This window comes from Budorcas taxicolor, chromosome 10, assembly GCF_023091745.1.
Source record: "Budorcas taxicolor isolate Tak-1 chromosome 10, Takin1.1, whole genome shotgun sequence".
In the NCBI taxonomy this organism is placed as follows: domain Eukaryota; kingdom Metazoa; phylum Chordata; class Mammalia; order Artiodactyla; family Bovidae; genus Budorcas; species Budorcas taxicolor.
Window position 1 is genome coordinate 55,954,631 of NC_068919.1, and position 23,730 is coordinate 55,978,360.

General features: G+C 42.4%; 1 protein-coding gene across 1 annotated transcript in view; it reads left to right on the plus strand.

Moving 5' to 3' along the window:
- The window catches only part of ONECUT1 (one cut homeobox 1), a 31,344-nt gene extending 14,355 nt beyond the window's left edge, over nucleotides 1-16,989 (plus strand). Inside the window, exon 2 of the mRNA XM_052647144.1 lies at nucleotides 16,700-16,989. Coding sequence (XP_052503104.1) covers nucleotides 16,700-16,989 — 290 coding nt within the window. The remainder of the gene's footprint in view (nucleotides 1-16,699) is intronic.
- Nucleotides 16,990-23,730: the final 6,741 nt, after the last annotated feature.

The window sequence follows — 23,730 nt, forward strand, 5'->3', positions numbered from 1 at the left end:
AAATAGTACTGCATTGAACATAGGGGTGCATGCATCTTTTCAAAACAGAGTCTCCTCTGCATATATGCCTAGGAGTGGGACTGCAGGATTACATAGTAACTGTATTTTTAGTTTTTTAAGGAACCCCCATACTGTTCTTTATAGTGGCTGCACCCGCATACATTCCCACTGAGAGTATAGGAGGATTCCTTTTCCTGCACACCCTCTCCAGCAATATTATTTATAGACTTCTTAATGATCATCTAGTGCTTTTAAAATATAACTTCTTTCTACAAGTATTACTACTAATCAAGAAAAAAGGTGACAAGAATCACCCATAAGCATAGGTAATCCTCATTTTTGTGAATATCTTTCCAATCTTTTCTCAATGGGATGATCCATACATACTTTGTTGCAATTTTTAAAATTAAAATTCCTTGTTACCAAATTTATGATAGAACATTTGAAAATACATGGAAGAATAATGGAGACGAGAAAAAACCCCTGGTAATTCCGCCATCCCTGCCCTCTCCCAAATACCTCATGCCTGGCGTGCTGCAATTCATGGGGTTGCAAAGAGTCGGACACGACTGAGCGACTGAACTGAACTGAGCTGAGCACTTACTCATTTAGCAGATTTGTATAGCTAGGATGTTTACAGTTTGCAAGACGGCGAAGAGTCAAAGCCCTCCCCCTACTCCTGGAGCAGTTTGGGTCAGAAAACATTCTGCACATTGTGTTTTACAGCTATGCTATAATTTAACCAACCCCCTATTTGTGGATACTTAGGTGGTTCCATAAATTGATTGGGCAAACATAAATTTTATGACTAATATTTTAGAAGTATCACAATTTATATAACCTCTCCAACAACCTTTCCTGTCATTGGACATTTCAATGATTTCAGGTTTTTTGTTTTATTTTGTTTGTGCTATTAGAAATCAATGACATAACAGTCAGCAATATTATATGTAAAACTTTTGTGAATATTGTCCTTTTTCAAAAATAATTTTTCTCTAATAACTTTGAATAATATGAAACACTATAAACAATATAACAGAATCAAATCATCCATAATTCTGTAACCCAGAAATGATACCATCTATATATTGGTTTGTTTTCCTCTAGGTTTTAAAAGTACATAAATAAAATACATTTTTAATTTTAATTTTTCACAAAATTAAGCTCATAAAGAGTTAACAATCAAACTTATCTCAATGTGAATATTAATCAAAAGCATGATTTAAGATTTTATTTGAAAATTTCAAATTTTTCAAACGATACAAAAATAGAATAGTACAAAGAGCATATATCATTTACCCACCAGTTGACTAATTGTTAACACTTTATCCCATTTGTGTTATCTTTTGTGCACCTATGCTCTCTATCTGTCTGCCAATTTCTCTCAGTCTGTCTTTCTCTCACTCTCTCATATGCACAGAAATGTTTTCATTAGCCATTTCAGAGTATATTACATACATCATGGCCCCTCACTCCTATGTACTTAGGAATGTATCTCCAAGAGTACAGATGTTTCCTCTGTAGCCACAGTTCACTTTTTTGTCTACTGATAAGATTATGCAAATATCCTACTACTCATCAAAATTCCCCCCAGATTTAGCAACTATTGATTCTTGCCTGACCTACTCTTCATTGCTACGGCTTCAAAATGATTTTCCATCTCCAGTTTCCTGCCTTGTTTGACAGTCACCTCTCGGCTTTCTTCTGTGAGCAAGAGCCCCTTCTCTCTCATTTACTTACCCATTTGTTATTGGTGTGGATTCACACATTCCTTCTTTCCCAGTGGTTTCTAATTCACTTCTGTACATACCTGTTTTGGTACTCTCAAGCTTTCTCAGATTTGACAATGAGAACCCCTTTAATTTGGCTCATGTGTTCTTGTGACATGCTTCTGTCTTTTCTTCTCCTTCTCATCCTCCCTCTCCCTATCTTTTTTTTTCCTTTAAACTTTATGGCATTCTTTGTTATAAGATGTTCCAAGTCCTAGAGTCTACCTCTTCTTTGATAAGCCATGGTTTACTGTGGTGAGGAATGGTGTTAGAGACCAAGAAGGCCTGGGTACTAAGTGTGCTCATGGCTACCAGGGTGATTTTGTTTTCCAGCCCTCACAGAAAAATCCAGGGGAAAAACATGTATGTCTATTTATGCACACACACCACACAAACATACATATGCACTCGTACATATATAATATATATGTGCACCTAAACCCCAATGGCACAGTGGCAAAGAATCCACCTGCTAGTGCAGGAGATGCAAGAGACATGGGTTCAATCCCTGGGTCAGGAAGATCCCTTGGATGAGGAAATGGCAACCCACTCCAGTATTCTTGCCTGGGAAATCGCATGGTCAGAGGAGCCTGACAGGCACAGTCCTTGGGTCGCATAGAGTCGGACTCAGCTGAGTGAGCATGAAAGCATACACATAAACATTCTTACATACATATTTTTTAAATCATGAATTTGCACCTCCCCATCTAACTGTAATATATCCCCATAGGAGTTTTTCTTGCCTACCCACATTCCATAATTGTATGTCCCTTCCTCTACAGTGAGAACCCTGTTACCCAATAACTTATCCACCCCACCAACCCACATGCACAGTTACTCATTTGCTCAATCCTGTGATACATCCAAAATCATTTCAAACTTCCTTCACCCATACCCATAAAATAAATAAACCCGCTAAAAAATTTTTCTGTAGTATTCATTTGCAGTTCTTCTCCCATACATATGCCCCAACATCATTGGGAACTTGTGAGAAATCCTACTGGGAAAGAGCTCAGTAATCTGAGTTCTTAAAAGCTCTCCAAGTGATTCTAAACCATGTTAAGGTCTGAGAAGCCCTGTCTGAAATATGTGGAACAGGTTTATGATAGGTTTATGTGTATGTACCTTTGTACCAACATGTTACTGTATACAATAATACTTTAAAAATACCCTAAATGCAACAAACATAAATGGAGAAAGCAATGGCACCCCACTCCAGTACTCTTGCCTGGGAAATCCCATGGATGGAGGAGCCTGGTGGGCTGCCGTCTATGGGGTCGTACAGAGTTGGACATGACTGAAGCGACTTAGCAGCAGCAGCAGCAAACATGAAACAGGTCCAGTGAAGACTCATCAGGGTCCTTTTGTCAGCGTGGGTGTGGAAGTGTGATATAAAAGAAGATAAGCCCCCAGTTCTTTGTTTCTGCTCCTTTGCCAGCCTGGTGTATAATCAGGAGGAAGAGGAAGGTACGGGTGTGAAGTACCCTCATTTTCCAGAGGGAGTGCTCTTCAGCTCCACAGTTGCCGCCCCTCTGCCCTTCAGCATTAGGAAGTTCTATCAGTTAATGACAGAATTTCCTCCAACTTTATTCCAAACTAACTGGGAAACCTGGGAAGATGTATGTTTGTGAATCCTATTCTCTCAGAGAATCTAATTCAGTAGGGTTAGGATAGGGTTCTGGAATGTGCATTTTGAACAAGCCTCCCCTTCATGCTCCCAGGTGATGCTGATATATCTGACCCACACCTTACAGTTTCTGCTCTGGACTCTAGACCCTGGTCACTCAGAGGACCATCCTGGACCAGTGACTGAGTACTGAGCAACTGGGAACTTGTTAAATGTGCAGAACCTCAGACTCTGCCCTGACCAGCCAGATCAGAATTTTCATCTTAATAAGATGTCCAAATGACTCAAGTTTATGCACTCAAGTTTGAGAAGCACTGATTTAGAATAGTGGTTCTCAGCCTTAGCTACGTGTTAGAATCACCTGGGGACTTTCAAAGGATTGTGTCTTGGATGGCTCCCCATTTTCTATGGGCCCACATCCAACTTATTTGTCCAACAAGGATGCTGAGTATGCCAGATTAATAATCTGAAGTCTACTCTGACAGAACTCATTGTTGTTTCCTAGTGAGAGAGATGGGTAGGTAATAAGTAATTTTCTGGGGAGCTCTATGGGCACAGGAGACCACAGTTCTCCCTAGATGAGACAGGGGATGGAGAAGCCTTGATAGAAAGTGAGATGCTTGAGCTAAGCCTTGAGTTAGGGAAAAGAAAGAGAATGACATTCTGAGTGAGGAAACAGCTTGAGCAAAGAAATAGAAGTGTGAACATTCATTGTAGATTTAGGACTGACTTCTGAATAATGTGACTTAGTATGGATGGTGGCTGGGCAGCTGTGGGAAGTGAGGTGGGAACAGTGGTTGGGATCAGAACGTCAAGGTCCTTGAATCTCATGATGAAGCAGCCACCAAGGGCTTTCTCTCAGGCTTTCTGGAGACCCTTGTGAGGCCAACTGTATGATACATGTGTCATTGGAAGAAGAGCATTTTCAACTGACTCTGCAGATGACTTTCCAGAAATGAAAACAAGGAAAACCACTAATTTAAAATTAAGAAATGTCTGATGACCAAGCGAAAAGTCAAAATTGTAGGCTGTTTTTGAAGGAGTTCCATTTTATAACTTTCAATTGCTGTGAATATTGTGAAGTGTTATATATGGCTATTAATTAAAGAAATGGGATCGATAAGCTAAGACTTACAATTCACAATGGGCCTGCATGAGATAATAATGCATAATAAGCATGTAATTCATCAGGTCTGCCATTTGTTGTGACCGTTTTGCAGAATCAACATCATAACTAGGGCATCAATATCACATATTTCCAATTATCGGGGCCCAAACTATTGAGGGGCTCCACCAGTTACTGTCAGCAGCTGTACATTTCAGTCGACTCTATTCCATCCCTCACAGGCTCAGCCAGCCTCTGCTCTCCTTTGGTCATAAAGTCCAACCTCTTGGGCTACAGCTCTGGAGCCTTCTTTAGAGAAGAGAAATTGATGGAAGTATTTTGGAGGACTCCAGGCAGCAGATGGGTGGGAAGGCAGGTCTGTGTCTTGAACAGCTCAGTTATAGAAGCAAACAGGGTGGAGAGGTGAGAGGGTTGGGCAACTTTTCCAACCTGAGTTTGGTGCAGCAGACCTCTCTTGACTTTAGCTGCTCTCCATCCTTTCCTTTGCTTTTGGAAGCAGGTTTCTTCTGCTTCCTCTCAGAGCCGATATCCACACCGAGACAGCCTCTAGTGTTCTTCTGTGCCCCTACTGAGACTAGACTCACTCTGGCCCCTCTCCCAGGCCAGTGTGGGTCTTGCATCCCCTTCGCTGCCTGGGCTTCCTTCATCTCAACTTGGCATGCAACCCACTTTCCTGGGTGGGCCAGTGCAGTCCTTTCTGCCAGACCCGTCTGGCTGATAATAGGCCTGCTGCCTGCCTAGCCACCTGCTTCTGCTCCACTCACCAAGGCTCTGGGTTCCCTAGGCTCCCCTCACCAGCTGCTCCTTCCCTATTTAACCATCCTGGGGAAAGATTTCATGATGTGTCCACTGTGTTGCATCTGCTTCCAGGGCATAGTGGAGTTGGAGGTCCCCAGGTTAACCAGCTGTGTGCCCATAGGCAAGTTACCTCACCTCTTTAACAGTGTTTCTTCACTTACAGAAAAAGACATACTATCCATTTCTACCTCCCCTGAGTTTTGTGGGATCACATGGGAAGGTTTAATGGAGGTGTTTTAAGCACTGTAAAGCATGGTACAGGGGTAAGGTACAGTGATCATCCTTGACTAGGAACATCTGTTCTTTCCATGTTTGTATTAGGTGTTTCATATGCATCCCCAGAAGAATTTCCATAGGTGCTTGAGCTACCCACAAAATCATAGACACCAACAAAGCTCACCTGTGTCCAGCAGGTTGTACTGGCCCCATCTCCCTCTCCTGGGCATCATCATTACCAAATAGTCCGTGCAGGTGTTCCCTTCCCGTGTAAAGGCTGCCCTTGGCCGTATCAGTTAGAACTCACTGGAGTTGCTTTTCAGATTGTACTTTATACTGTGGGAAGGGTAAATTTGCTGCTTAAGAGCTGTCCCATCCCCAGAACAGCGAGGGGCTTGGCTTATAAAAAATATGCACAGGACAGTAACATAACACAAAGCAAAGCAGATAACATGATGACCCAGCACTCCTGCAGTCTGAGCTCTAATCCTGCAGTTGTGTGGCCCACCCACTGACTCTCTGATCTCCACAAGGTGGATGCCGGCCTGTTAAATGGGCTCAGGAACCTCCCATATTCACCTCCATAGTTGCCCCATTCTTGTCTTTTTGAAAAATGTTTATAGGAATATAGTTGATTTACCACGTTGTTACCCATTCTTGTCTTACTGAAGTCTCTTCTATTTGCATGCTTCCTCCTCAAACGTGTATTGTCTTGTAGAGTTTACTTTAAAAGCAGCTCCAGCCTTCAAGAGACAGTGTTTGGGGGCTCAGTACACATGGACAGCAATGCCACCATCCCTGTTAGTCCAGGAGAGGTTTCCTCTCCATGGCAGGTGGGCAGTGAGAGCAGAGGGCTCACTCTGTATGTGTGCCCAGCTACTTCTTTCTTAAATAGTTTTACTAAGAAATAAGGGCTTCCCAGGTGGTGCTAGTGGTAAAGAACCCACCTGCCAATGCAGGAGACATAAAAGACCTGGGTTCGATCCCTGGGTCAGGAAGACCCCCTAGAGGAGGGTATGGAAACCCACTCCAGTATTCTTGCCTGGAGAATCCCATGGATGGAGGAGCCTGGAGAACCACAGTCCACAGGGTTGCAGAGAATCAGGCATGACTGAAGTGACTTAGCATGCACGCACTAAAAAATAATTTACATACTATACAATTTACACATTTAAAGGGTGTTAAGTCAGTAGTTTTTAGTATACTCACAGTACTATGCAACCTTCAGCACAATTTTAGAACCTTTTTATCTCCTCCCCAAAAAGAAAGCCTGTACCCATTAGCAGACCCTTGCATTCCACGCCCCTCACTACCTACTCAGCCACAGGCAACCACCCACTACTTTCAGTCCCTATGGATTTGCCCATTCTGGTCCCACTGCTTTTTTATCCCTTTTCCTACCCATGAAGTCCCAAGCTCCCCTGAGCAGGACGTGCAAGAAAATCCCTGCTGACTCGGTCAGGAATCTGGGTGGAATTTCAGTGTGTGTTTTTGCGCTCCCCGTGCACCCTGCTGGTCCTGGAGACCCTGGAGCAGGAGAGGAGCAGCTGCCCGGACCCTCCTCCAGCTCCAGGCCAGGCCTTCCCTGAGTGATGTGGGACATGGCAGGCTCACCTGTTCAAGAGCACTTGGCTCTGCAGGTTGTAGTTTTCAGCTCTGTCAGCAACCTTTAGGGGGAAGACATTGTGTTTCTAACAGGCCCCTGATAAAGTGCCACACTGTCTAGAGATGACAGTGCAGTTTCATGGTGCCCTGAAATCCCAGGCCTTCCCCTTTCTGCTCCCTGGCCCACCTCCCCTCAGTCACAATAGGACAGCAGACTCTTGAGCAGTTGTATGGAAGCGGAAAGTACATGGCTATAGCATAAGGACCCTCAGGGTAAAAGCCAGGTGTGATTGGGGAGCTGCAGGCACACAGTCTCCTTCCTCAGTCCCATAGAGGCAGATCACCAAATAAGTCAGATTTGAATCAGCAAAGCCTGGTTCTGTCTTGGCACCCCTCAAGTCCTTTCATCCTGCCTCTCTAGAGGTCTCCATCCAAACATTGAGGTCAAAACTGTTCTCTCCTCAAGTTGAGTCCCAAATTTCCTATTAAATGTCATACCTCACCAAGCTATTGCTAAAATTAAATAACGTCTCTAAAGTGAGAGACACACAGCTTATCCTTCACCTGACTCCATCCTCATCTTACTCTAGCGGATACTGTGGCTTCTTGGTCACTTGTCCGTTTGTACGTCTACAACCCCCACCAAACACACACAGTTCTCCATATTCCTCCTTAGTGTAACTAGGATAAGTGAAAGTTTTCTAGAAGACCTTTTCAAATTGTCATTACAGCTTATGAAGTTCAGCTTTCTGGTCCCACCTAGTGATACTGTTCACTGGTTGCAGGTGCTCTGCCCAGAGGTCTTCCCTCCCCACCGCCTGCCAGGAGGGAGAAGATGGTGCTGGCACGGGGATATTCTGAGACTAGAGGGCAGGGTGTCAGGGAGGGGGCCAGCTAGAGTGAACACTTCAACCCTCTCACTTCTCCAAGTGCCCACTTAGGACATAGAAATCTGAACTGTGTGTCTTCTCCCTGGAGTGATATTGAAAGCTCTTTACACACGTCAAGTCATAGGGCTGCACCCAGAAGGAACTGTAAAGTTTTTAGTCAAATTCCTACATTATTATACAGTTAAGGAATGTGGACTGGCCTAGTTAAGGGATTTAACCCAGCCATTCAACTAATTAATGACAGAACCAGAACCTAAAACTTTCAACAACTAGAGCAGTGCTCCTTTCAGAACCTTCCTCCCTTATAGACTGAGAATATAATGGACACCCTCAGTCTACTTGGATCCTTGGTGTACTTTCCATAAGTTCACACTGAAACATCCACTAGTGTCCCCAAGAAGACAGCCTCTTCTATCTATTGATAAATAAATGAATTTATTAAATAAATAAATATTTATTTGGCTGCACCGGGTCTTAGTTGCAGCGTATGAACTCTTAGTTGTGGCATGCAGGATCTAGTTCTCTGACCACAATCGAACCTGGGCCACTTGCCTTGGGAGCCCAGAGTCTTAGCCACTGGACCACCAAGGAAGTGGTGGTCCTCTTTAATCCACAATTCTGTGCTATGTGAAGCAGCCAACTCTGGGACAGATATACCAAGAACCTCAAGAAGCAAAGTCAGACAATTTTCCTACAATTTTAATGAAAAATAGAAAGTGGCAAAAATATAAAGTACCTATCGTTCAACGGCTCAGAATGCTTAACTGTTCACAGGGTCTGTGGTTGTTGCTGTTATGATTTTCATCTCTAAAGCTCATAAGTCTGAAGCCACTGTGAAGAATGTGATCCGGACTGTTTGCAAAACTGGACGGTGTCCCTGCAGAGCAACTACCTTCTCTTTTTGAGAAGCCGAAAGGATGGAGAAGATAAAATGGAAGAGTTACCATAGTGGCTATATATTCTAAAAGACAGAGTATGGTTACCTTGGAAATTTTTTAACAGATAATATAAGACTTTGGACACCAGGAGAGATACTGCATGGGTTTACTCATTGACTCACAGGGCTTTAAAGCCTGCAGGGGCCTTAGAACTCTGCCTTCTCATTGAAAGGATGCAGAAAAAGAGATAAGTGATGTGCCCAAGCTTATACCACAGGCTAGAGACAGAGCGAAGACCCAAACCTGCTGTGTAAATTCAGTGTTTACACTTGCATCTTGATCAGAGAAGAAAAGATCAGAGAATTAATTTGTAAACACCTAGAATATCTCCTAAGCGTTTGTCATTTTACCAGTCATTTCAACAATCAGATCTTGTGTGCATGCTAAGTTGCTTCAGTCATGTCCTACTCTGTGCAGCCTCATGGACTGTAGCCTGTTAGGCTCCTCTGTCCATGGGATTCTCCAGGCAAGAATATTGGAGCGAGTTGCCATGCCCTCCTCCAAGGGATCTTCCTGACCCAGGGATCAAACCCTTGACCCGCGTCTCTTACGTCTCATGCATTGGCAGGTGGGTTCTTCACTAGTGCCACCTGGGTAGCCCATAGCTTATCTTACCTAATGCTTATTCTAATCCTGAAAGGAAAGAAGGCCATTGTCCTCTACCTTGCAGCTGGATATACTAAGGCTCTAGAAGACAAGTAACTTCCCCAAGATCACACATCTATCAGTGGCCACAGAGCTGGGACTTGAGCGTGTGTCTTGTGAGCTCAGGTTCATTTAAGAAGTTGTATTATAATTCTGTCTGGCTTTATAAATGTCTCTCAAGCCCACATGTCTGTACCTATGTATTTTTTTGAATATGGCACAGCAGATCTCTTTTTGCTGTAATTGTTAAACTATAGTTGATTTATGATATTGTGTTATTTTCAGGTGTACAGCAATGTGCCTACTTATTCCCAAACAAATTCTTGGCAGACTTTTGCACAGCTCAGTCAGCAGTTTAGATGTTGTAAAGTCCTTTGTTTCGTTATATCAGGAAAATGGATATGTTGACACACAAATGCTTGGGTGACAGCTGATTCTAGGATGTCACTGTATACCATGTTTTATAAAGTATATTCTAAGACAGGGCTTCTTCAACTCTGTATAGTGAAGTTTGTCTCTAATTTCCATATGTTCTGGACCAATAGTTTTGATAATACAATAAAAAATGTATTACTAGAACAATAATCACAGAATGTTGGAGCAATGTCAAACTGCCATAAAACTTTCTAATTGTTTATTCTCAATTTTCTGATCTTGCTACAGGTCAGTAACAGTTTATAGACCAGCATGGGTCTGGCAACCAGATTTTGAGAGACATGGTTCTAAGCAACACCATTCCTGAGAGAATCTCTGAGTAAAGAATTGCTTAATCAAATAAGTTTGAGAACCCCCATAAGCTAGAAACCATCAGTGCATATTAGCATGTTTAATCAGAGAAGTCCTGCATTAAAGAAGCTGGCTTAATCATTAACTCAGCATTTCCCAAACTGCATGACCTCAAAACTCATTGTTCATGGAATGCCTTTCAACATCTTTCAGAATTCATATTTCTTGAAATACTCTTGGTTCTCTCTTGCCAACTCTGCGCAAAGCATAGACCCCAGGCATGCCTGAGATGAAAGCTTGTCCTTTGCCCACGTCCTCATGCGTTGCCTTTAAAAAAAGCAATTCTTTATGATCTTGTGATACATAATATTACTCTCTGCCTTTTACTGTCTTCCACACCTGGTTCTGTCTCCCACACAGTACTGACTGTAGGTGACCTGGCTCCCAGAGAAGATCAAAGTCACCTGAGACAGCCCCATTACACTTGGCCACTGCATCCTACATATCTACTTGCCCACCTTCATGGAGGTGACTTGGGATGGGTCTTCTCCCTCTTCAGTACTGCCTTTTGCATGTAATAGGAATCTTCTTCCCTTTAGTCCAGTTCTGTGATAACTACTCTATTTTTAGTGAAAACTATATACCCACACAAAAATATAATTTCCCTATAAAACACATGCAATACTGTTCCCTAAGCAGTGGTTCCTATTGTCAGACTTTATTCCCACTTTCTCATTCTCTCTCTTTATCCACTGCACACTTTTATGGACCAATTGCTGGTTTTCAACCTTATATTAGGTAATCTCTGGGGCTTCCCTGCTGGCTCAGTGGTAAAGAATCCAACTGCCAATGCAGGAGATGCGGGTTTGATCCCTGGGTCAGAAAGATACCCTAGAGAAGAAAATGGCAACGCACTCCAGTATTCTTGCCTGGGAAATCCCATAGACAGAGGAGCCTGGCAGGCTACAGTCCATAGGGTCGCAAAAGAGTCAGACACAACTAGGCTGCTAAACAACAACAACAACATGTACCCTGACATGGGTTCCATGGAAATGCAAAAACATTGCTCTCATTTATATTCTCTTAACAGGTCTCACAACTATAATTCTATACACTCTTCCAGAAGCATGATTTTGTTTCTGTGGGCTGCTTCTCCTGGGCACCTCACTGAGGTTACACACTGACCTTCAGCAAGCTTTAGTCTACTCTTCACTCTATAGATATCTCTACTTTCTTATTCAGCCACTCCAACTTCTGTACAAAGCTCTTTCCAGATATAACCACACACATTTAATCACAGTCACCCCATCCAGTACCCATATGAGTACTGAGCTCCCCTTACATCCAAGCACTATGGCAGCCTGCCTTGGAGAGACAGAATGAGTTGGCCAGGCTCCTTGCCCCAGGAGAATCCCACTTCCCAGGTTCTGACATAGTGACATTTGCAATGCTTGAAAGCTCAGGGCAGGAACTTCCAAACTGCATTTCCCCAGAATTAGTATTGCATAAGACATAGACAGACAGTCTCTACCAAACAGAGTTCTGGAATTAAATAAATTTGAGAAACATAATTATATGTGCTAAACACATATTATGCATTTTGAAGAAGAGGCTATGTATAGTAGGTTTTTCTGAAAGTACTTGGCCTGCAAGCCATCTTTTCAAGTAACTCATGTTTGAGACAATATCATGCCTCTGATGCCATTTGGGAAAGGGTGCTCTGGAGTAGCTTCAGCCAAGTCCTTCCAAGTGCTAAGGACCACACAAGTCATTCAGTTACCCTGTGTGTGTGCATGCTAAGTCGCTTCAGTCGTGTCCAACTCTGTGTGACCCTATGGACCTACCCCGCCAGGCTCCTCTGTCCATGGGAATTCTGCAGGCAAAAATTCTGGAGTGGGTTGCCATGCCCTCCTGCAGGGGATCTTCCAGACCCAGGGATCAAACCCAAGTCTCTTATGTCTCCTGCATTGGCAGGTGTGTTCTCTACCACTAGAGCCACCTGGAAAGCCCTCGGTTACCCTAGTTAGGTTGAAAATAGATATCTCTTTGTGATTTCCCTTAGTTTTGCCTTTTGAATGATAAATAAGTAGAGTCTGCACCCGATGCTCAGTTATTTATTTTTACATAGGTATGTGTTCTGTGTAATTTAGTCCACTCTTCACTCTACAGAGCTCTCTACTTTCTTACTCGGCCAATCCAGCTTCTGCACAAGGAAGTGTCTAGAGCCCTAACGACTCCCAGTCTATATTCCTAACGCAGATCTCTCCCCTGAGGTCCAGGCCCCATGTATTCTGCCGTCTGCTGGACAGCCACCTATTGGAGATCTTTAACAGGATGTCCAACATGCACTTCAGATGGATTTGTCCCTCATAGAAGTGACAACTGCTTTCATAAAACTCATTCCTCCATCTGCATTCCTCATGGCCCCCTTACTACCATCCAATCAGAAGCCTAGGAGATGTTCTGAACTCCATCCTCCCAGCAAGGTGTTGTTACTAATTCCTCTTGGTTCTCCCTTCCAAGAAGCTCTTAAATTTGCTTCCTATTTTCCATCTTCAACTGCCATTGTCTATCTTGGGGTCCTCATAACACTGATTTTCTAATTGGCTTACGCCAAGTTTTCTGAGAAACAGACTCTGAGACTTGCCTGCAGAAAGAGGGCTATGGAGATTAACCCTTTTTGAGTAGGGAAGGGCGTGGAGGAAGTACAACCAGGCAGATGGAGTTGAACTTTAACAAAGTTGCAAAAATTAACCCAACCCCTCCTACAGGGTACTCTGGAGCTGGATAATGCTTCAAAGTTGTCCCTACTAGATGCAAGGGTTTGGTGTGGAGGAGCCTTAAACCAATTCATTCCACTGTCTTCAACCTCTGCCCTCATGCTCCCATCCCCTACTCCCCCAACCCCCCCCTGGATGTGTCTAGCCCCTCAGCTTCTCTCTGGGATGGCATAACCTTTGGCCAAGGGCAGTTCCCAGCATGGATCTCAGCTGAGAGTCACCAGCATCTTCCAACAGGTGCAAGAATGAGTGTCCTAAAGGAGGTCAAAGTAGCACGTGTCAGCATACATGTCCTGAAGTGCTGCTTTCCACCTCACCACCCCCCCCCCCACAACACTGCCAGAGGGGGTTTTCTAAACTAAAATTCAATTGCACAGCAGCCTTACTCAAACCTTACCTACGAGATAATTCATATCTGATCTCGGTCTATGTGTGAAGCCTGGCCCCCACAGCTTTCCTCCTTGCATGCACCTTGCTCCACCACCAGTCTCCTAACACTTATCAGTCCTTCACAAGTGCTACTCCCCCTGCTGCTGCTGCGGCTAAGTCGCTTCAGTTGTGTCCGACTGTGCAACCCCATAGATGGCAGCCCACCAGGCTCCCCCGTCCCTGGGATTCTCCAGCAAGAACACTGGAGTGGGTTGCCATTTCCTTCTCCAAAGCATGGAAGTGAAAAGCGAAAGTGAAGTCGCTCAGTCATATCCGACTCTTAGCGACCCCATGGACTGCAGCCTACCAGGCTCCTCCGTCCATGGGACTTTCCAGGCAAGAGTACCAGAGTGGGTTGCCATTGCTGGGAATGACGTTTTCCCACTTTCTCACTAGCAAACTCCTATTCATCCTTTAGGGCCTAGCATAAGTATCCTTCTTGTGTGATGCCTTCTTTAATATCCTCAAGCAGAGATAATATCCTGTAGGCTCTTGTCATACTCCTGCAGTTATTAGGTTACATAACCATTAGACTGACTTCCTTAAGAGAAAGGCTTGTGTTATATTCGTTTTTGAATGTAAGTGAATGAATCAACCAGCCGCGCGCATCAGTATTATGTAAAGATGCGTCTACTTGGGTTGACACAAACTAACTAGACTTGACTTTAGTCTAGTCAGCTTATTTTTTCAGGGACTTAATCTGGTTGTCCAGTGAAGGCTGTGGGTTCCCTGAGGGGAAGGACTCTCTCACTTAGTTCAGTATATACAGCTCAATGCTCTGAGGGAGTTGGGTGTCTAATAAATCTTTCCCATTATGTAGATGCTTTCTGTCATGGTGGGCAAAGGACATAGCCAGTGATCTATGGAATGTGTTATAAAAGGTACCAGAAGACCTGACTAGCCTAAAATCTCTCTTTCATAACCGAGGACATAAAAGAGAGGCCTCCCATCATGTCCAGGCTTCCCAGGTGGCTCTCTGGTAAAGAATCTGCCTGCCAATGCAAGAGGCATGGGTTCAGTCCCTGGGTATGGACAATCTCCTGGAATAAGAAATGGCAACCCACCCTAGTATTCTTGCCTGGGAAATCCCATGGACAGAGGAGCCTGGTGGGCTATAGTCCATGGGGTTGCAAAAGAGTCAGACATGACTTAGCAACTAAACAACAATCCCTCGTGTCCATTCTGAAATTCTTGTTCTTATATTTCCTAATATATTGGACCTGTGGTCCCTGGAGTGAGGCAAATGCACTCTGGGGCCTGAGTAAGCTGATTCAACTGTAGAAGAGAATTTCTATATCTATTTATGTTATTTTACCCCTTTAAAATTTTCTATGTTTTGTGTTTGATTTATAATGTCTGTAACACAGTTGTATAGTGCATATCATGTATAAAGAAATAATATAAGGGAATGTAATACTCAAAGCATTCTTTACTAAATAGCACATAATTGAAAAAAAAAAAAAAAAAAACTTGGAGACTCCCAGATTGCACTCTGAAGACTGGAGGCTTTTTCAACCTGTACCCAATAGCTTTTTAGCTGCTCTGACTGCTCAACTGATTTGTGCTAAATGGACACCTAAAGCTTTTGGGGAATCCACCTTGTGGAACAGCAGGGTACAAAAGGTAGGGGCAGGCTGAAGGGCAGGGCTAACTGGGGAGAGCACAGAGGCTGCACCTAGCCAGAGGCGGTGAACCACCGAGTAAGGAATTAGGAGCCTGGAATACAAAAAGACGGCAGGGGGAGCAGGGGACAGCAGTAGGTAGGGCAGCCGGCCACGGCGACAGGAGAGAGAGGCAGGCCCCATCTCCACCGGGGAGACGCCCTGTCTGCCTTTTGCTGTGGTGCGAGTGTACACCTTACAGTGTGTACTAGCAGCTGTGAAGATAACCGAGGCTGCTCCGGAACCTCTACACTGGGTGGGCGGCAGGGGAGTGGGGGTGGGAGTGGGGGAGGTGGCAGCGAGGGGCCGGAAACTGACTGGGATTACAGCACCAACCCTTGCTTAAAGGTGAAAGCATAGCCAGAGAGCACTGTTTTCACTTCAGTTGCGTGGTTATGTGGGGATGGCTGCGGGGATTCATTGATGGGGGAGGTGGGCGGGAGAAGGAGGGGAGGGGATCGTTAGCAATTCAGTGCCCCTTTGGCAGGTGGAAGCTACTGAGCCAAGTTAGCTGAGAAACCGGAGTATGGCATCTGAGGTGAGGAGACCCTGATCCAGCACCAAACCCTGGGGACCTGAGGACCACATTGGGATGATGCACCAGAATAGCTCTAGCAGCCACGAGGCAGCTTCATGATACAGGAGCTGCCTGTATGGGCATGGGCAGGAAATGGGCCTTCTCGGTGGGAGGTGAGGCGAGGGAAGAGGGCAGCTCCAACAGCAAGATTCTTGTGAAGAACAAAAAGGAGGCACAGGGCTAATGTCACGGTTTAGCCCCAGTGATGATGAAGTGCACTTCATCCCTGCTCCCCAAGTCCTGATTCCAGCAAAGAATCAGTGGAAAACTGTTTGATGGGCATGGTAGGACACTATGGAGTTTTCTTACACACTAACTCTTTCCTAGTTTGTTTCCTAGGAAACAAAAACAATCAGAAGGGGAACAAAGGCAATACCTTTTTATTTGGCTTTTAGACCCTCAATTAGGTTCTTAGTATTCCACTAGCAGCAGACCGTAGATGCTTTGAGGGCAACACCCACTTCTAGGTGATAAGACTTTGTGTTTGTGAAGCCCTCTAGTTAACATTAACTTTTACATACCATTTCATATATTCTTACCACAACCCAGTAAGGTAGATGTTCTTACATCTACTTTACAGATAGTGATAAACAAAAAAAATTCAAGTAATAAGTTCATCTATCTAAAACCCAACATTCCACAGATGAGTAATCAAGGTCCATACTCTGTTAATTGATTTACCACCAACAAAACACAGATACTCGTCAAAGCCAGGGCCCATGCCCACTATTCACAAAACTCTATCTCCTCATCATTCTCCATGCCTTTGTTACACTTCCCTCCCAGCCCATGATGGAGGTCAGCAGATAGAAAGTGGCCGTGAGGAATGCCTAACAGATTGAATGGGCTGGGCCTTTCTACTCTCAAGTCTCCCAGCTGGTCTGTTCTAACAGCCTCTGTGTCTCTTTGCAGCATGCAAAAGGAAAGAGCAAGAACACGGGAAGGATAGAGGCAACACACCCAAAAAGCCCAGGTTGGTCTTCACTGATGTCCAGCGTCGAACTCTACACGCAATATTCAAGGAAAATAAGCGTCCATCCAAAGAATTGCAAATCACCATTTCCCAGCAGCTGGGGTTGGAGCTGAGCACCGTCAGCAACTTCTTCATGAACGCGAGGAGGAGGAGTCTGGACAAGTGGCAGGACGAGGGCAGCTCCAATTCAGGCAACTCATCTTCATCAAGCACTTGTACCAAAGCATGAAGGAATAACCACGAACTGAAACCTCGGTGGAAAAGCTTTAAATAAAAAGAAAAAATTTTTAAAGACCAGGACCTCAAGATAGCAGGTTTATACTTAGAAATATTTGAAGAAAAAAAAAAGTGTTATTTATAGTCCAAAGAAACCAAAGACATAGCTCACCTGCATTCTAACTTTGTTCGGAGACACACACTTCAGCCAGGTGACAACTTGGCAAGAAAAATTATGAGCGGGAAGGCACCACTGGATCTCACAGCTTCAGTCCGTGATCATCCTCGCTGTGCTTGGCTCTCTTGTGGTTTGGAGCATAGTGATTTTGAGCCATTGAGTGGACACCTTTGAGATCAGACTTTCTCATCCACTCTACCGCGCCATGAAGGTGTATGGTGTCTCAGTACTGTGTGTGGGTGTGTGCGTGAATACACCCACACGTACACATGCACACCACCACCACCAATACCACCACCACCAGTGGTTAGGGACTTAGGCAGGGCTGGTCTTCAGGAAGGGTTGTGCTGTAGGAGTGCAACCAACATAGTGTGGGGTTGTCTGAGTTCATGGGATTAGGAGCTTGATTTTGCTCAACTAGCCTAGCGTTTGAACCTGCCAGGCCCACAACCTAAATGCAGATTCAGACCCAGCAAAGAAATTTGAATGACACCTAAACCAGTGCATTCTCTTTGTTTGTTAAGGAATGTTCAGATATTTTTTAAGAAATGAAACAAGAGTCCATCCATTAAAGAAAGAAAATCACCTAGGTACCAAAGAACACACTTAATATTATAGTGCAGGTATTTTATTGCAATGATTTTAATAATCAAAGCTATTTTTACACAAGATACTATGTAAAGTTATACGTATGAACTGATCTAGCTGTAATACACATACGTAGAATCATGACTATTGTTTATGACTCTTGAAGCATTTGAAATATTAGTTTTCAGAACTGGCAAGAAAGAATGTAGCTTCAGGGAAGCAATTTATATCATAACAGAGAGGTCAGTGCAGTATACACGTACATCCATATGGTACATTCCCTTTTGGGATCTATAAATGTCACTTAAGTAAACATATAGACATGACTCCATGCTCTGTTCATAGCTGAGAAAACCTGGTGATTCTTTTGAAGTAGGACCCATTTGCAAACTTAGAAAACTTAAGTTTAACAGGACAGGTAGCTAAACTAGAAAATTTGTTCAAAGTCATTCTTTTTGGTAAAATGCCACTGAATGAAGCACCCCATACTTAGGTAAATTTGACTAAATTTGCCTTATGCATTTGACACCAAATACCTATTTAAAATACTTTACAAACACACAAAATAAACAGACCAACTTTATTATTAAAATGAACTATCTAGTTCATTATATTCTGAAAATATAATCGAGCTGATTTGATTGCCATTCTCAGACATTTTGTGACTTGGACACCAATAAAAATAACAGGTGCAACCAAGAGATTGTGGAACTGCGTAGAGAAAGCAAGAATTCTAGTGGAAGGTAAGACCTTGCGTTCCATAAGTATTAAGCTATCTATTTCACTAAGCATAGCCTCCAAAACATACTACATTCTTTCTTGCTACTGCATTAAGCTGGAAATTTTGTAACATAGATTCCACTCTCTAATAGGGACAGGTTAAAAACTAGACCTGAAAATTTTCCAAATACAAAATTTTAAATTTCTATTTTTTCAAGTCACTTAAACCAGGGCTATAGAAATCAAGGCAAAAAAAACAAAAACAAAAAACAAAAAAACCCACCCAAGGTAATACAGTTGTTCTAGTAGCACCCAAGTGAATCACTTGGTTCCCAGAAAAATTCTCTCGGGATCAGTTGAACTGTAACCATGTAAGTGGATACCTTTTGTACTAGTAGGTTAAAGAATTGGGTACTCTTAATCACCACACCTAACTAGAAATATAAAATTAAATAGTATCTTAATAATAAGCTATTTACTGAGACTCATTTAAATGCTAAATTAAAAATTGAACCATTTTGACACAAAACCTAACTTCTTAGGATCAAATATGAGCATCTTGTCCAGGTCTAGAAGAGGCAGGCACCTGGAGAGAGGAACCCACAAGCCATCTGTGTCTGCTTCATGTCTGCTGTGGGATGAGAAAAGGAAACCAAGACATACTTCTCCTTGGATGAAACTGTGCATTTGCCTTGACACATTTTGTCTTTGTCTTTTTTTTTCAATCTCACCCCAAATTCCATCTTTAAATTCCCCCTTCTAAATATGGCACAATTATAGTTCAGCTATTAAAAGAAACCATTTAAATGGCCATCCTCTCAGATTTGCTAAAAATATAATCTTGTCAATGACCTAAGTGAAAAAGAAAAAAACTGATGAATATTTTTTTCTCTCTCCAGAAAAAGAGGGGGGCAATACAATACAATATATTTATCACTTAGGAGGGAAGAAAGCCTTTTTTATTTAAAACGTGAGAATTTTAAATGCAGGGAAATTCAAGCTGTGTCTACACACAACCTTACCAAATTCAATACCCCAGGAAAAACGAAAGTTGAATTCAGACAACCATGTCTTTCACTTTATTTTCCCTATGTTACCCACTCAGATTAGTTGGTTACATTTTTGACCAACACAATTTACATTTTCAGCCAATTATTTTGGTACTGTGTAGATACAGTCTCAAGGAATATTGCTACACTTTTAATATTCCCACCACAATATTTTGTTTTGTTTGGTCAAGCCTCGTGGCATTTGGGATCTTAGTTCCTCAGCTAGGGGTTGAGCCGATGCCCCCAGCAGTGAAAGCATGAAGTCCTAACCACTGGATGGCCATGGATTTCCCCATAATTTTTTTTTTTTTTTAATAACCAATGATCCTATTTGCTAACACCAAAGATAATTTTCATACCAGCATTGAATTTGCACCCATTATGCAATTTCAGGGCCTAGAGATATATTTTCTCATAAACAGATGCACAAATCAGAGCCTGAAAAGCAGTTTTTTTACTTGACTATTTAGGCATACTCACAAGCTTTGCTTTTTAGAAATCCTAATGGACAAACTCAGCTTCTCACAAGCAATACATGTATTACATCATGTATGACTGATTCCTTCTTGCTTCTGACTTGGCACATAGAAAATGTTTCCATTATTCCTGTTCAGGCTGGCGTTAATTTATGTCTCAAATGTCTTCACCTGCCACACTGAACAATGCTGTTTGTTCACCTATCATTTCTCAGTCCTTTAGTGAAATCACCTAAAAAGATACCGCACTCTTTTCTTTGTATGCATGTTTATTCCAAAACTGTATTTCAAATAGCATGTTTTGGTTTTTTTTTTTTTTTGGTGGAAAGGAGGTTAGACTGTTTTTGGCCATAAATCATTCGGGTCCTCTCATGACTAGAAGCTTCCCTGAAAAAGGGCCAAGAGAAAGAGTGGGAATTATGATGTCTGGACACCCCAAGAGCCCAGACGTCAGTAAATGTTCAGGTAAAAGAATTCTTTCTGTCAAGCACTGAGTATTCCAGTTCCTGGATACAGCTGGAGTAGACAACCCCACCCCCCAAAAGAAGAAAACCAAAGAAAATGTGTGGGGAAATTTAGAAGTTCCAACTGAATATGTCACTCACTCTACCCCCAAAAAGCATAATTAATTTTCCAGGAAAAAAAAAAGTAAATCTCTATATTACTTCCAGATTCATGCCACTCCTATTGCGACCCCAGGTGAATGACCGGTCTTTGCAGGTTAAATGCAGACTTTGCTATACCAAAGAGTCCTAGGACATTTTCACACGAGCTATAAAGACATTTTCCCTAAGAAAGGGCCTCCCTTCTTTGTACATAAAGGATGAAAACTATGCATTTAGCAAACAAAGAGAAAGCACTTCTCCCTTTCCTATCTAGTTTAGGGTGCATTCAAACACCAGAGGCCGTTTTGAGACTCAGTTGGCCTTCTGGATTATTCTTGTGGTGTGGTTAGCTTTACAGTACATTTGGTAACTATTTACTAAATAGTAAGGACAAAGAAGCAGAAGGTAAGAAATAGCTACTTCCACTTGTAAAAAAAAAAAAAAATGTGTAAAGATCTACTATTTATAGTGTGAACCAAAGACGCTACCTCACTCGATTTCCATTGGTGATTTTAATCACATTGATGATACCAAAGAATACCAAAGATATTTTCGTGCACGGCCTTGGTCTGCAGAGGGAACTCCTCCCCTCCCCCCGCCCCCACCTCCTGTCCCCACCTCACTCTTCACTCAGTGTGTAAACTTGTCTTCATTCTTAATAATAACGATACGATAATGACAACAAGAACATTAGGAAATACTACTCTTACTACTGCTAGTTCTACTTGTAAATCTCTAGGCAAACATGTTGCAAACTTTGTAAACTCCTAGGACGAGTGCCTTGCTTGAACCAAAGTGTTAAACCGCTGTTGACCTCTCTCACCTTATACTCTTTGAATACCTCAGCCTCTTAGAAAGGCCACTAATGAAAAAAAAAAAAAAGGAATAATTAATCACCGTGGTGCTTTTTCCGTGCAACCATGCAATGAAACTTTCTTTGATACCAAAGGATGACTTTTTTCCCCCAATTTCTTGCTGATAAACCAAAGCTCCTCCTCCTGGTTCCCTCTCAAAGCTCCCCCCAACTTCACCAAGTCCCTTTCCCAGGCAGGCCGTGCATCACTTTTACCAATTCCTCCAAATACCTCATAGTATAAAGTTTTAGGGTTATGTTGTATAGAGAGTCTATGTGATAAGGCAGAACTTACTAGTTTGATAATTGTTAAGGTTACTTTTAAAAAAAACTTTATAATTCTTATTTATTTTGTAGTTTGTATGTTTGGGATGTCCCCCACCCCACCCCCACTTTGGTTTGGGGTTTATTTTCTCAGAAGAACTGCTCTGTTGCTCAAGGAAGACTTAATTTCTGAAAATGTTCCCCAGGTGGGTGAAGGGTTGTATAAAAATGCAAGAATGGAATAAGAAATGATTTTTGTTCTGACGGTTACTTACGAAGTTTTTGTGTTTTCGTAGTAAATTTGTTTCCACAGGGTAAAGAAGTATATATAATCTTTTTTTGTGAAACTGGTTCCTATTTTTCTCTATAATGTGCTGTGATTTTTTTTAATTTAAATTACATTTTATATGAGCTTATTTAATCACTGTGTTAATTTATGACTGTGTAGTTTTTAAAATGTATATAGTAGAATGGAAATGGCCAAAGCTTTATGTTACAATCTTTTTGTTCTCTATGCTAAGATTAGCTGAAGGCAAGAACTTCTCTTAACTGCAGGGTGTATCTTCAGCTTTTCTTAGCAGGCACTTCAATGTGTGTTGTGAACACTGCCAGGCTCCCCCCTCAAAAAATCTGTACATGCCAAAATGGGTGTTTCAAGGTAGTCTTTTCTGTCACTTAGAAGAAAGGCATTTTTCGTGTTCTTCCTTTAATTTATCAATATTTTATTTTTTTCTTTAAGAAAAGGTTGCTTTGCAGGTTAGACCTGAAATTCCAAAGAATTTTTAAGACTTATTTAATGTTTCAAAGCACCGGCATTTGTGAGATATTTTGCCACTTACAAAAAAAAAACAAAACCATTTGCCCAGGTATGAGAAGTAAAAAGTGTAAAAACTCGAAGAGACAAGCTAACTTGAATTTGGAAATCCTCTTAAGTGTCACCAAGTTTCTGAAGTGCTTCAAGGCAGTGGGCAGGGCTTGGAGACAGTTCCTTTCGCAGACCTAAGAGTTCATCACAGGTCCGAGACCTTGGACAGAAAGTCAGGCTAAGTAGCAGCAGACCTGGCCCCTGCCTGTCCAGCCAACCTGCAGAAGAAGCAAAACACGATTGCTGAACTCCAATCAGAAATCAAATTTAAGAAAAATGTTTCAAAGATACAGATTCCACCTCATGTTTGTTTGTTTGTTTTTTTCTTGGCATCTACTACCCACAATTACCCTTTTCCCTCCCCAAACCACCACCCCCAACAAAAATTAGAAGAATTCTCAAATGCCACAGTCCCAGGGGTGAATGAACCTCAGACTTGTTTGAATTTGTCTCTTCTCACTGGTCATCTTCCCACTAGCTTTCTTGCCCACGCTAAAGATGGTCCCTGCCCCAAACCCCCTTAATCAAGGCTGTTCAGACACTTGGCCCTGCTTCAGATCAGCACACACACAGAATTCCCAGCTGACCAGAGCGTCCTCAGAAGACCCGGTGCCCACTATTTTGTTTAATTTTGCTAAGTAAGTTGCTTCAACTACATGACATAAATCCATAGATGTAAATACTTTTTCTCCTAATACAAGAATTTTACCTTATTTTCTTTTGCAGGGGTGTTTGGTGGGGGGGGAAGGAAAGGGAGGGTTTAGACTTTGGGTCAAATGTTACATTTTCTTAGAAACATTTTTATACTTGTTATGTATTTTAATAGGGCAATAAATCTGCTCTGAGTTGCAGGATCATTCAGTGCTCTATTGGTAAGCATTGATTAATTATTTGTTTTTAATACAAGTGCTGTGTAGTGAGTTACAGAAAGCCCAGGAAAATGGTTGAGGGAGCTGACTTTCACCATCACCAATGAAATGCTGAACAGAGTTGTATTCATAAGTCGTATTTTCTGTTTCTGTGTTAGTCTCAATTTTTTGTGGTATGTTCTGCATTTATTACATAATCATTGTGGGCTCATTTGACATTTGCCATCTGAACCAAGTGACAAGTATTTTTTAACAAAATAAACTTTAAAACATTGTCTTCCACTTGC